The following is a 13,583-nucleotide window of genomic DNA, read 5'->3' as shown; positions in this document are numbered from 1 at the left end:
ACATGACTCAGTTACATTGTCACATGAATGCTAAAAGCCTTCACGCCTGTCAGGAGGATCTAAACAAATAAAAGTTGCCTCCTGGATCTTAAAAGCGACCGTCTTGTGTATCAACATAATAAAGACGGTCTCTTGACTACATGAAATCTAACCACTAACTTGAAAATAAGCCGTAGATATCCAGGATTAACTAGCTAGCCTAATTCCCTGAACACTAACGCAGTTGACGTGTCCAGGTAAAACAGTTTCCTATGACTCACTGAGGCCCCCTGCTGGAAGACTCACAGCTACTGGTAATAATACACAGCTGGTAAAGAGCATGCGTGTGAAGTGTGTGTGACACATGTGTGAGGGTATGGCTTTGTTTGGATGAAACCAGCATGCCAATTAAAAACAACTGGATGACACACGTGGATGTTAGTCACCGTGGAGTGGAAAATAACAAGCCAAAGGAAGTCTTTCGCCAGTTATTAAGTGTTATTGTTAAGAAAGACTTAACGACTATGACTAAGAGTCGTACAGTAACAGACCTAACCGGCTGGAAGTAGTGCCAGCTGTGTGAACTGACTGAAAAATTTACCTTTCGTTAACTTGGATTTGATTCAGTATTTATTCATAGATGTTGCTCTCCTCTGAAGTGGAATTAATTTTAACACGTGTACGTGTTTGCACTTGCAAATTTGGGTCACGGACAAAATGAATTAGCCACTCCTGCCTGAACCTGAATGAAATAAGTAAACTCATGAGTATTTATGGTAACACCTAACTGTAACTGCATTGTTTAGCTTTCATAAGCACTCTGTGAACATTCAAACATGGTTTATAACACACAATATTATAGTTATGAGCAGATATAAGTACATTTTTAAGTGTTAATTAATATAAAGTATTCCTCATTAATTGTAACTTCTCCTATTAAGACTATTACAACTGTATTTCACTGTATTATCATTAATTATCTGTTTATCAGCCCACAGGAGGAGTTATAATCGATGTTGAATATATTGATAAACTCTTATATCTGCTGACAACTACATTCTTGTGTCTTATAAGTGTCATTTATTAAATGTTCTGCTGATAAATGCTAAATAGAGGGGGGTTGGTGCTCCTTTCCTCCCTTTAGAGGAATTACAGGATTGAACTCCACATCTGTTAAAGGAGACATATGATGCTCATTTTCAGGTTCATCATTTTATTTTGGGTTACTACGATAATAATTTGACATGCTTTAATGCTAATTAAAACACGTCCGTTCTCTCACACTGTCCAGTGCAGCAGCACTGTAGCCCCCCTCTGTCTGAAATGCTCTGTTTTAGCTCCTGTCTCTTTAAGGATCCCCCTCCCGAATACCCAGTCTACTCTGATTGGTCAGCTCACACATGCCTGAGCCAGCACCGCTAAAGACAACAGAGCAGCAGTGCTAAATCAATGGGCCAAACTCGCTGCTATTCATAAATTTTGCAAATGTGTGACATGGTAACGTAGCGTGATGTCACAAAGTCACAGGATTAAAGGCAGGATTACTGACGAGGCGTTTCAGGAACAGTGTTTTCTGTGGGAGAGAGGAGCTTCTGTTGGTGCGAGCATCTTCCTTTTTAACTTTCAAGATCTTTTACATTCACAAGAACATGTAAAAAACACTGGAGGGGAAGAAAAAATGTAAAATGCATATATGTCTCCTTTAATGAGCCACATGTTAGTTACATTCAATCAAATAATTTCCTCTTTGAAAATATGGTGGATGACCAATTTGGTCAGTATGAGGCATCCTTACAAACACAAATTGAGTCACTGCTCGTTATGTTACTGGAAAATTTTGTGTGTCACTGACTTTGCGTGTGAGTAGTATAGTAGTGTAATAGTGAAACAAAGGGTATGTACAGTAGAGACGGTCATGAGTTTGTGTCAAATAACTGAACCTTAACCCACTTTTTTAGCCCTGACTCCATTTAACCTGTTGTCATTTTGTACGTTCATCATACCTTGTGTGTCACAAATTAGTGTTCTTCATTCATATCATCAATATTAACCTGCATTTGAACGTACATTGCATCTTGTCCTCTCGGGGTCTTCCACTGATTTATGTTTGCATCATAGAGCCTTTAATTCATGAATGGCTTTGAAACAGTAGAGTGTAGCCGACACCGCAGCTCTCTGTAGTGATAAACACTGTCTCCTGTTTCTTTATTACACGGTTCTGTCTTTTAATTAATAATAAACCTTTTCTGTGTGTGTGTGTGTGTGCCCGCAGAGTTTCGCTCGCCATCCCACCTCAGCGGGTTGAACCGCACGGCCTCTCTGAGCGGAGCCGACCGGACGGAGTCGCTCTCCATCAGCGGCAGCAACAGCCAGCTCAACAACAGCATCCCCTCGCAGCAGTACACGCCAGACTTCTACGTCCGAGCGCTCACTGACCTGCAGTTTGTCAAGGTTGGTTGTAGTGTGTAAACCAGACGCAGTAATAGTAAATACAGAAGGGAAAGAATTGATATCACAGCCATACTAACAGTTAAACCACCGTTATATTTAAGCGCACAAAGTATAATAAAGTGACGGTTTCGTCTTCACAATCTCTACATTTTACTGACATGTTTGATTGAGCAGCTGGCTCTGCTGGTGGTAGTGCTCTGCTACTGCTGATCTGATTGGTTAACGATGAGTTAGATGGCGATAGACAGATGGATCGTCCAATCACCTGCCAAGTGTTTTTTTTTTAAAGGGCCCGCCCTCTTTCAAACTGTTTTCAAGGACACCTTTTCTGATTGTGTAACAATCCATCTGTCATCCGTCAGTTTGCTAAGTAAATGCTTACTGACTTTGTTTTGGCAGTTATTATTCATCCCTTTGAAGGAATTGGTTGACATTTCGGGGAATCTTTTATTCTCAGGGAGAGAGATGGAGATAGAGACAACTATCATATTCGTTCAGACATAAGATTGGCATTCAGCAAGAAAGCAAGCGTACTTGAATTGTGATCTGTTCCTCTAAGCTGTACCCTGACAGACCAAAGACAGAAAACTTTGGTTTTAATCTCACCTTCGTCTGCCTTTTCTTTTAGATCACTCGGGCCCAGTACCAGAATGGCCTGATGGCATCTCGTCTGGACAGTACGCCCCAGTCCCCAGAGAGCGGACACAACATGGTTCGCCTGGATCAGAACACTCCCCCTGCCACCGCCAACACCACCATCACGGACCTGGGAGCGGACTCCACCCCTACGGAGAACGGGCCGGACGAGACGACACTCCTCCTCCTCAACGAGCAGAACTTGCCACACACAGCCAACCACCACAGCCAATTGGAAAACAGCATTTGACACCCCCTCTATACTCCTACGTTTGCACGCATGCACTACTACGCTCGAATGTATGCTGAGGAGGGGAGGAGTGTGTGTGTGTGTGTCTGTTTTTGTGTGTGTGTGAGTGAATGGGGATGCAGACACATGCCTTTGCACAGCTGACAAGGCATAAAGAGACAAGCCATGTGCATGCATATTGTGTAAATATGCAAAATGAAACACACAAGTGCAGACATACCAAAGTGTATCGTGGGAACATCTACTTTTCCAGCGTCAACAGATTCAACACGAACCCGCCGCTCATTTATGGTAGTTCATCGACAGAAAGGAGTGTGTGTGTGTGTGTGTGTGTGTGTGTGTGTGTGTGTGTGTGTGTGTGTGTGTGTGTGTGTGTGTGTGTGTGTGTGTGTGTGTGTGTGTGTGTGTGTGTGTGTGTGTGTGTGTGTGCGTGCGTTCTCCTTAGTGGATTAACTGACAACAAAGATCTGAAGGACCTGCTTGTCTGGACCAGAGAGCTCCTCCCTCTATCGCCCATCTATGTTATCAGCGATCAGAGGCGAGTTTCTTCCTCTGTGTGTGTGTGTGTGTGTGTGTGTGTGTGTGTGTTTTTAAATGTGTGTGCCTGAGTGTTGCTTCCAATTCACTGTTCCCGATCAAAGACTCAGGGAGACTCCGCCCTCCCCTCCCCTCCCTCCCTCCCCTCCCTGCCCTCCCCTTTGCCGACGTACATACATGCAAGTGCGGTTCGAAAGCCGCAAACCAACCCACCGCCGCATGTGTAGCAGCCTGCATCCCCTCCTCACTATCCATACAGCTAGAAGACAAAGACGACCCGAGCATGTCAGCGGAGTTCAAACAAAGTAATATATGTTCCGTAGAAATTTATAGCAAGATATTTATTGATGGATTCAGTGTGAGACGGACACACAAGACTCTTTTCTTCAGGAGGGTTTGGGGTGGATTTCTATATACATATATATATTTTCCTTCTTGTTTCCTTGATAGAAGCAGCAAGTAGCCCAGAGCCTTTATTCCAGAGTTGTTAAGAGATTTAGCAGCGATAGACAGCCAGTCTGTATCATGATTAAGACAATCAATATGATTATAATGAATGTGTTAATTTAAATGTGTAGGGTACGTTAACTGTGGCCGCCACGCTCTCAAACAGCCCTCCTCTCTGTGAAACGACAGATCTGAAAAAGCACATGATGGGCAGTTTCAGATAAATCCAGTCGTGTATTAATCAGCTTTCACAAAGGTGGAAGGTGTTTGAGATCAGTGAGACGAGGTGAGTCCTTTCCTGCTTTCTAAGCGAGGGTGGGTTGACTGTGCGTATGTGCGTTTGTGTGTGTATGCGACCAAAATGGCCATCACCAGACTTGGTGGGAACAGAAACCAAAAGAGGGAAGCTTGATCACATTCTGACTAGAAAATACTTCTGAGACTTTATTTATTGAGTTCGATGTGTGTCTGTGTGTGTATGTGTATATATTATTGTCAATGGGGGGAAGGGAAATGTGATTTTTTATTTTGCCTCATTACATGATTTATGTTCCTTTGCATTCAATGGTTATGTTTGGGTTTCCTTTATTGTAAATCAGATCTGGGGAAGGGGGTCGCTCTCACATACTGAACATCAGACCATAACACTTATTGTTTTTGTATTTCTGCAGCCAAACACACCGCTCAGCCCTGGCTTCCGCCAAATTTTAGCTTTATGGGAAACAATGTTGTATATTTTCTGATTATCACAATGCACACACTCCAGTTATATTTAACTGTACGTTTTGAGGTGATTTTTAAAGAAAAAACGTATGCTAAAACTCAAATTATGTGTCTTGTGACAGATTTTCCTTTCCTTTCTTTTTTATTCTAGCAGAGCCACAGTGGTGTTTCATAAGTAAATCACACGTCACGTTTTTGTTTTGAAAACCAAAGAGAAAGGCCCGTTTCTACTCTTGATTTTGTGGCGGTACTGGCGGTACTGGCGGTACCAGCGCTCACACAGCGAGACATCCATGGTGGAGATCGGTTTCCACACTAACAACTACATGTACCAGAATGCAAAGTAGCCACATGAAATGCTGTGTTTTTAGTCAGCATCGCTCTCACTTGTTTCTCTCGTCTTTGCGGCTTTGCTTTCAGCTTCGCTGTTGTCTTTTTTCCCACTACTTTCCAACTACTTCTCATCTACTCACTAAATGAAAAGGGATTCTGGGAAACAGGACATCTGGAGTAGGAGTAGACGATACGGACTAAAGGGAAGTGGGTACACTAAAAACAATATCATTTCAACTGATCATCACAAATGGAAGATTTCTGAGTTTGTGAATATTTATTTTTTTCTTTAATGTTGCTGCTCTCCTGAGATCAACATCAGGATACACATCCAGATCACTATATTTCTCTTCATTCAACGAACGAGCAGTGTGACATTACGTTAAAGTAAAGCTAATGAAGCACTGTTGTGGTTGTACTAAAATATCTGCTCAGCTTGTCATGTGGCATTAGTCATTCTTCAAGAGAAGCTCCCTTTGTCCTGAAAGAGGAATAATGGAGTACTTTTATTTCCATTTTCAGTGCGTATCTGAAACTAAAACTTTACAAAGTGAGCTCATGTTTTCAAATGAATTGAAATGCCTTGTTAGTTTGTGGTTATTACTTTGGAAACCTAAATGTCACAAGTGCTTTGGAAAAACACAGAAGACTAACTTACTGCTCTTTTGAGTCAGTGAATGTAAGAATGAAAGTAGATATACATTACGAGTTTTTGCCAAAATAACACTTAGAATAGCATTTGAAGCAGGCAGCCAGTGTCATGAATGGATAGTACGATAAAACCTATTATAAATCCTTGTTTTAAGTCATGTGTTTGAGTATGCAATCTGCTCGAATAACTTGTTTTCTGGGCTGATGCATCTTGTGTCTGAACTGTCCTGGTGTTTTCAAGAGTATGCCAACAATATTGTATTCAGTGTATTTAACCTAAGCTTTAGAGGCCACGGGACTCTCTGAGCTTGACTCACACTGCAATGTAAAACGGTGTGCCTCACGCTGCCTTAAAAACACTTCAGTTTGAGTCTGGTGTCCAGTTAACCTGATCATTTGTTATATTGTGGTACTGTCCAATTGTTTTTTTTGACTGGAAAATGTCCCCAATTACACATGTTTCAGTGTGGAGCTTCACAGTGTGAGAATCACAGCAGGCTGAACTTATTAGGATACGATATTATCGATTGATTGAACCTCAGTGGGCGAAGCCATACAGTTTTTTTGGTTTTTTTTTTTTGGTTTTTTTTCTCCAAATTTAGCTTCCTTGAAATGGGAAATGGTGACAGATAAAAAATTCTGTTCTAAATATAATAAAAAATAAAATGCCCCTTTTCATGCACTGGTGACGTTCATGATGGCTCACCTGATGACTAACATGGTGATCCTTTCAGTCTGTTTTCTTCTGTCCAGAGGGTTTCTTTCATTTTGAAAAGTGCCAGCTTTTTCTGGGGTTAAATATCTATATTCATAGGATAAATGGGTATCTGCTGAACTGGATCGTAAAGCTTGAGCACCACATCATCTTGAGATAAAAGTTGAGAGCGACTTCTACAGCGTGATTTTCTAAAAATGTTATCCAGCTGCAAATTGGATGTGTTTCTGTCTTCACTGTTTCCCCCAAGTGTGAAAAAAGTCCAACGTTTCCACTATCCAGTGGCCGCTGCGGTCTGTGGAAACGCTGGTTTCTCCTCTGGGAAACATTGCGTAATTTCAGGCAGACTGTGGATATCTGTGAGCTTATTGAATACCGTTAAAGATGCAACCTGCTGCTGTTTTGACTTTTCCTCTCCCAGACATGGGATGTGTTTTTGTTTAATGCTGACAAAATGTTATTCTTTTTAATTTACCTTCCAGTTCCACAGCATATACCCATTTATCTTATCTATAATAAAAAAAATCTAGTAATATGTAATAAAAGTAGCTTTTCACCACCCACTGATGTTTAAGCTCTGCTTCTAAGAAATGTTTCTGTTCATATCTTTCAAACTGCAACAAGTCATTGTTCTCTGTGGAAGTAAAGACTTGGACTCTTCTGTGATTAAAAATAGAAGCACTTTAGCAAAGGGATGCAGTATTTTCCCAAAGGCCACAAATTTGCCAAAGTTGCCGGCTCAGTAGCTTTGACGCAAATACTGTTACTGACCAGGATTTCATAATCATCTCTTCACTGACACTGCTTTTCTAATCATTTAGCTGTCATGTCTTCAGAAACAGAAAGCTTAAGGAACTCGCTGACTCACCGTTCTGATGCCTTCATCTTTTAATGACTGTGCTGATTTTTTTTTTCTTATTTTTTGTGCTCATTCCTGAATTATTTTTGACAAACACACACACTCCCATTTCAAAGGACTGTTTTTGTTCATTTTGTGGATTTTTATGGCTGAGATTGTTGTTAAATTGTTTTTGTTGGTGTTTTTGTTTATGTGCGTGCCTGTCTACCCCCGCCTGTTTGAAATTGTGCTGGGTTAGGGTTCATAATATGTGTATGTGTGTGTGAGTGTGTGTGTGTGAATGCCTCTAAATCAAGTCTGGTTATTTTTTGTACCTCAGAACACTGTCAGTAATTGTGGTAAACAACAATCCTTTTTTTTATTTGTCATGGAATTTAATTTGGGAACGGAGCGAATGGAGCGACCGGCGTCGGGGGAAGAAATAAACTGTCCTTCATTCTCTCTGGCATGCTGTAACTTTAAAAAAAACTTTAAAAAAAAAAACAACAACAGAGAAACAAGGTGTAAATACTGTTTTATAATTATGTCTTAATGAGTTTTGAAGATGAAGAAAGTTATTAATAAACCTGAGATATATTTCTCTATGGACCTTTGTGATTGTTCTGGTTTCTTCTGAGGACTTTTCTCTCTTCCGCGATGAACACAAAGTAACATCTGCTGCCTGATAATGGACGAATACTATACTTAATGACTACCTCAGCTAAATTTATATAGACTTGAAAGGACATATTTTTAAAGACGACATGTTACGCTACTTTTTAGGTCCATCATTTTATTTTGGCTTACTATTAGAATAGATTTACATGCTTAAAAAACACATCAGTTTTCTCATACTGACCAGGAGCTGAATAATAAAATGCAAACCTGAAATATAATTAAAAGATTAAAATATACTTTAAATGTATTTTATCAACTGATGGACAGAACAAAGGATTAAAAAAGGTTCTTGCTGTTTTTAATAGCGCGTCATATTTTCCTAATTCTTAATTTTAATTTTTCTGTATTATTTTTTTATTGATTGGAATTAATTGTCTGATCGTCACCTTGACTGCATTTTGTCGGTTTCGGGCCTCCATAAGTCTCGATTAGCTCAATGTTGTGTTATCTGCAATATTTGATAATAACACTTAATTTAAAGATGTGCACACATTTTTCCCTGCTACACTTGTTAAGTAATTCACTGGCGTTTTGCCTTCCTCTTGCCTTGTTGGCGTGTTGAATTCTTTGAAGCAGTACTCACTCCCCTCACAGCCTGTGAAACATTAACAAACATACAATTAATCATGATGAAACATGTCCTTATTGTTAATGCTGCCGGTGTGGCAGGTAGGACTCATATGGGATGGGAGTGGAGGAGGAAGTGAAATTCAGCTGTTTGAGGAACTGGGTTGAATCTCGAGCTTGAGAATTCCCAGAGCTGCTGCTCCTATCCTGTTGCATCACTGGGCATTTTGTTTGTCAAACTGGTTACGCAGGTGTCAAGTAGACGCCAGTGAAGGAAAAAAGATAGAGATACAACATGCACAATAGTGTCTAATTACACCGGATCTGATGAAATGTTCCTCCTGTCTATTAAACTGGGGCGAGTTCATGGTAGAAACCTGCTGCAGGTCAGAGAAGAAAAGAGTCCGGCTGGGAGTGTTTTGTTAATGGGACATCTCTCATCACATTGTTCTTATTGTATTAAATTACATCCACCATTACTCCCACAGAGGGCTTAGCAGGACAGCTGAGCAGTGGCTATAGAAATATTGAGCAATACCTCAATGTAAAATCACGCTCGTACAAGTAAGTAAAATGCACATGAAGCACCAAATGTAAAGTCCTCATCAGACACTCTGTCCAAGTGTTATGTTCTTGTATTATTATCAGTACAGTAAATTATCAATGATTGATTATAATACATCATATTTAATATATTTTGTATGTAAAATGATCATTTTATAGCTATCATATCAATGTCAAGGAGCAAAAAAGTACAACATTTCTCTTTAGAATTTTTATTTTAGAAGAAAATCATAATACTCAATTACAGCACAATAATAATCTCATCCGAACAAAGTATAAATTACAATAAATTTAGTATATGTTAAGTTTCAAATTTTGGTTTGTAATTTAAAGTCTAAGATCAAATTAAAGGCAAATAAAAATGGCCACACTAAAACTGTCCAGTCAATGCGAATGCTGACAGTTTATGCTTATCTGCGGAGGTGGATTCTGAGTGTTTCCAATAAAAGTACCATTTCTTTGCACTTTAGAATAACACAACTTTATAGATTTTTAGATTTCATTAGCTCAATTGTGTCATTTTATACTTTTGCGCACTTCCTCAAGTTTAATGAAAAAAGAAGCGTTAATGGGATGTGAAAGTCCTGCTCCGACTCTGAATCTGGCCAGCAATTACAGGACAGGGAGTCACGCGGAGGAAGAACGTGTGGTTTCAACACACCCCAACTATTATATTTACTGAAGACACACACACACATGCTCGCACGCACGCACACACACACACACACACACACACACACACACACCATTCAATCCATCTTTTCACTATTTTTCAGACGATCAGGCTGCACTAGATGATCAGATGTTGTGATCAAGATGAAACTGTCCAGATTTTCCAGCCTTTGCCCCAAAGTTTATTATAAAAACAAACATTTCTAAAAGAGAAGCTTTTGCTTTTGCCTTTAGAAACATATGGATTGAGTTCAAAGCTTACTTCTGCTCTTAATACCATAAAAAGAAAAGAAAAAATGTCAAAGCAATGACATTCAAGCCTTTTTTGTTTTTGAAATAAACATTGGGGAAAAGGCTGGAAAATCTGGACTGTTTTGTCTTGATCACAACATCCGACCATCCACTGCAGCAGGGCAGTTCAAATACAAGACTTCAAAATCATTAAAGGTCCTATTTGTAGTTTGTTGATTTTTGACTCTCATTCCCAATTCGTCAAATACTGACACATAGGGATGCTGGCCGACCTATCCTACAATCCCAAAGCATCATTATTACTGCTTTTCCACCAAAATTAGCGGGTCTACACAATTTGAAAATGCGGGTCAATCCGCTAAAAATCCCCTATTAAAGGCAGCCTGTCTGTGATGTGTATTTGAAGCGCTACATTGTACGTCACTGACGTCACGTTTCACATCACGAATGCGCCGGAAACAGTTGTAACAGAAGAGAATCCACGGCGGAATTTAGTGCGTTCACCCGGGTCTTACGTTTAGATCAAAGCCGAGCCGAGGTGATAAAAACCTGTGTCTACTTCAGAGTCAATCGACCCGGGTGTAAATGCCGAGCTTACACATTCCGATTGTGCACAAAAGCCTGATCTTAGCGGGTTTAAGTGGGATTTTTGACCAGTGTAAAATGAGTAGCCTATATTTGACGAGTTGGGAATGAGAGTCAAAAATCAACTTTTCTTACAGATAGGACCTTTAAGACAAGAAAGTATAAAAAGACATAGGATTTATAAAGAATAAAGTAGAAGACAACACTTGAATGAACAAAAATGGAATAGGAATTAAGAGTTAAAGGTCTTGTGGTTACAGACGATGGCGACAGAAAAGTTTTAGGCATCAGGCATCCGGAACACAGGGAAACAGGTAGCTTTCAAAGGAAACAAACTCTGCCTATAGCATCAAACTTAAACTAGCATGTCATCGTCCTTAAAACACTGAATTGTCTTTGTTATGTGTTTGTTTGTTTTTCTACAAACTAAACAAATAAGATTTAACGTGCAAATACGCTTAAGATAATGAGCTATAGAGGCGCTGGTAGGCAAATTTGTTTTTTACGCTAGACTGAGCGAGGCTGGCTGTTTCCTCATTTGCATTTACCAAAATGTCAAGACTTTTGCTTTAATTCTTTCTAGATTAAATTATTCTCTCTGTCTCTGTCTCCCAACACCAGTTTTTTCTTGTACCTGGTGTCTTTCCTGGAAAGGTGTTGTGAGAAATAAAGAGAAATGTCTTTTTGTTTATATTTGACCAATTTCAATGTAGACTTAATGGATGCTGTTGTTTTTTGGTTTCCTGGTTCACACTGAATACCAATAAAATATATTTTAAGAAAAAGAATATCTAGAACTGTTGTGATAATGTTTCATATTGTCTTCAGCCTCTGTGCTACATTATATATATATATATATATATATATATACATATATACATATACACAATTTGAAAAAAAAAAGTAAAAAACAAAAACACTGCTCTCTCTTTAAATAATAATTTGTATCTGCTGTGATATTTCCACAAAACGGTTCAATAACCTAGTTTAAAACTCTTAAAATTGTATCTGTACCTTGTCCCTCTGGAAAACTTTAGAAATATAGATTTCCTTTTGTTTATAGACTTATAGACTGCTGGATACAAGATGTCTCCCTTCAAAGCAGTATTAATACTGTGTGAATTTCCTGCTGAAACAGAGTAAAATTAATGTGATTAAATCTACAACGACTATAAAAAGCATATATATCACATTGAAGGCTGTTCACCTTTGGAGTTCAGACACTTAAAAAACTTTTTTTTTTTAAATACCTCGGCTGTACTTTTATACTGTACTGTACTATTATATTATACACATTCAGTGTATGGGATAGAGGTCACAGACTGTTTGTTACTATGGCCCCTCCCCCTCCAGACAGCGTCAACTGAAAGTAAGCTAGATCCAGCCAGAGATTTAGGTGACGTAGCTTCTTCCTTGCATCACAGGGAAGTGAAGAAATATGAGATTTAGCCGCTGTTGTGTAACTCTAAACAACAAGCAATCCTACGATGGCTGGTGGAATTTTTCCACATCAAAAGAACCACAAAACTCCCAATGGCCTGGTCAAAGACGTGAGAGAAATTGGGAAATAGTAGAAAAGGAAATGTGCCTATCATGTAATGAGTTTTTACACATTTACAGATGACGTGTATCTTTTAGTATTAGTATTTAGTATTTCAGACCATTTTTAGCCAGCTGTGACAAACCACAATGTATCTTCAACCATATTTTTAGATATTATTATTAGAGTTTGAATAGAGGGGTACAGGATGCTTTCTTTATAATGTTTAAAACACTTCGTCTTCTCAGCATTTGGCCAAATGTTCTTGCTGACAAACATATTTCTCTTTTTTACTATGATTTAAAATCAGATTGGACCGACCTCACAACTACAGTGTGTTTCTGTAAGGTGTGTAACTGTAAGGTAACTGTAAGGTACAGCAGTACAGCAGATTTAAATCCTTTTTAGTATTTTAAGTCTGCTTGTTTTTATGTCCCCTGTACATATTGGATGTCTGTCTACCTGCTTGTGTATTTATTGTATGTCTGTCTACCTGCTGCTGTAACGAGTACATTTCCCCAATGTGGGATAAATAAAAGTCTAAAGTCTAAGCACTCCTCCGGTGGTTAAACCTTTTTGTAAATATGCTTAGTTAGATGAGGAGTTTAATACCACACATATGACCCATTGACTGATGACTGTTTGATGACCCCAATCAGACAGTCAATCAGTCATCTGCCGTCATGCAGCTCAGAGCTGTTCAATCACAATTGAAAATATCTGGAAAAAGTTATAGAGAGAATCTACCATTGGGAATCAAATGTTGAATCTGTTTGTGAGAAAGCGCAACAACTTCTTCACTTTCTTGGAAAATGAACTCTTTTAATGGTTGTGGCTCCATCATGACTCTGTTCTACCACAGTTTTATTTTTTTTTATACCTTTAATTGCGTTAAATTCACATTTCAGTGCAGCTAGGAGGTATCTTTTGTGTTTGTACAACTTTTCATTCATATTTTACACACCTAGTGATACAAAAATCAAAACGAACAGAACAAAAAAAATTTGAAAAAACAAACAAAAACAAGCTATACTATAACTATATTCACATATTCAAATATACATGGCCACACCTATACGTATATAAATGAACCTGCATATTTGAAAATGCTTTACATCGCTTTATTAATGCCTATGTACAGGTTGACTGAGAACCCTTTCAATTA

General features: G+C 38.9%; 1 protein-coding gene across 2 annotated transcripts in view; it reads left to right on the top strand.

The window, feature by feature from the left end:
• Positions 1–8,169, top strand: part of LOC311261986 (metal transporter CNNM4) — a gene marked incomplete at its 5' end in the record, with an annotated part of 47,884 nt that extends 39,715 nt beyond the window's left edge. For both annotated transcript variants that reach the window (XM_084361061.1, XM_084361060.1), the window contains 2 exons: positions 2,252–2,430; positions 3,059–8,169. In XM_084361061.1, the coding sequence (XP_084217187.1) occupies positions 2,252–2,430; positions 3,059–3,316 (437 nt within the window). In that variant the 3' untranslated portion in view covers positions 3,317–8,169. The remainder of the gene's footprint in view (positions 1–2,251; positions 2,431–3,058) is intronic.
• Positions 8,170–13,583: the final 5,414 nt, after the last annotated feature.

Source organism: Pagrus pagrus (assembly GCF_965226575.1).
Source record: "Pagrus pagrus genome assembly, chromosome: 8".
In the NCBI taxonomy this organism is placed as follows: domain Eukaryota; kingdom Metazoa; phylum Chordata; class Actinopteri; order Spariformes; family Sparidae; genus Pagrus; species Pagrus pagrus.
Note: the sequence above shows the minus strand (reverse complement) of the source record. Positions and strands in the feature narration are given on the sequence as shown.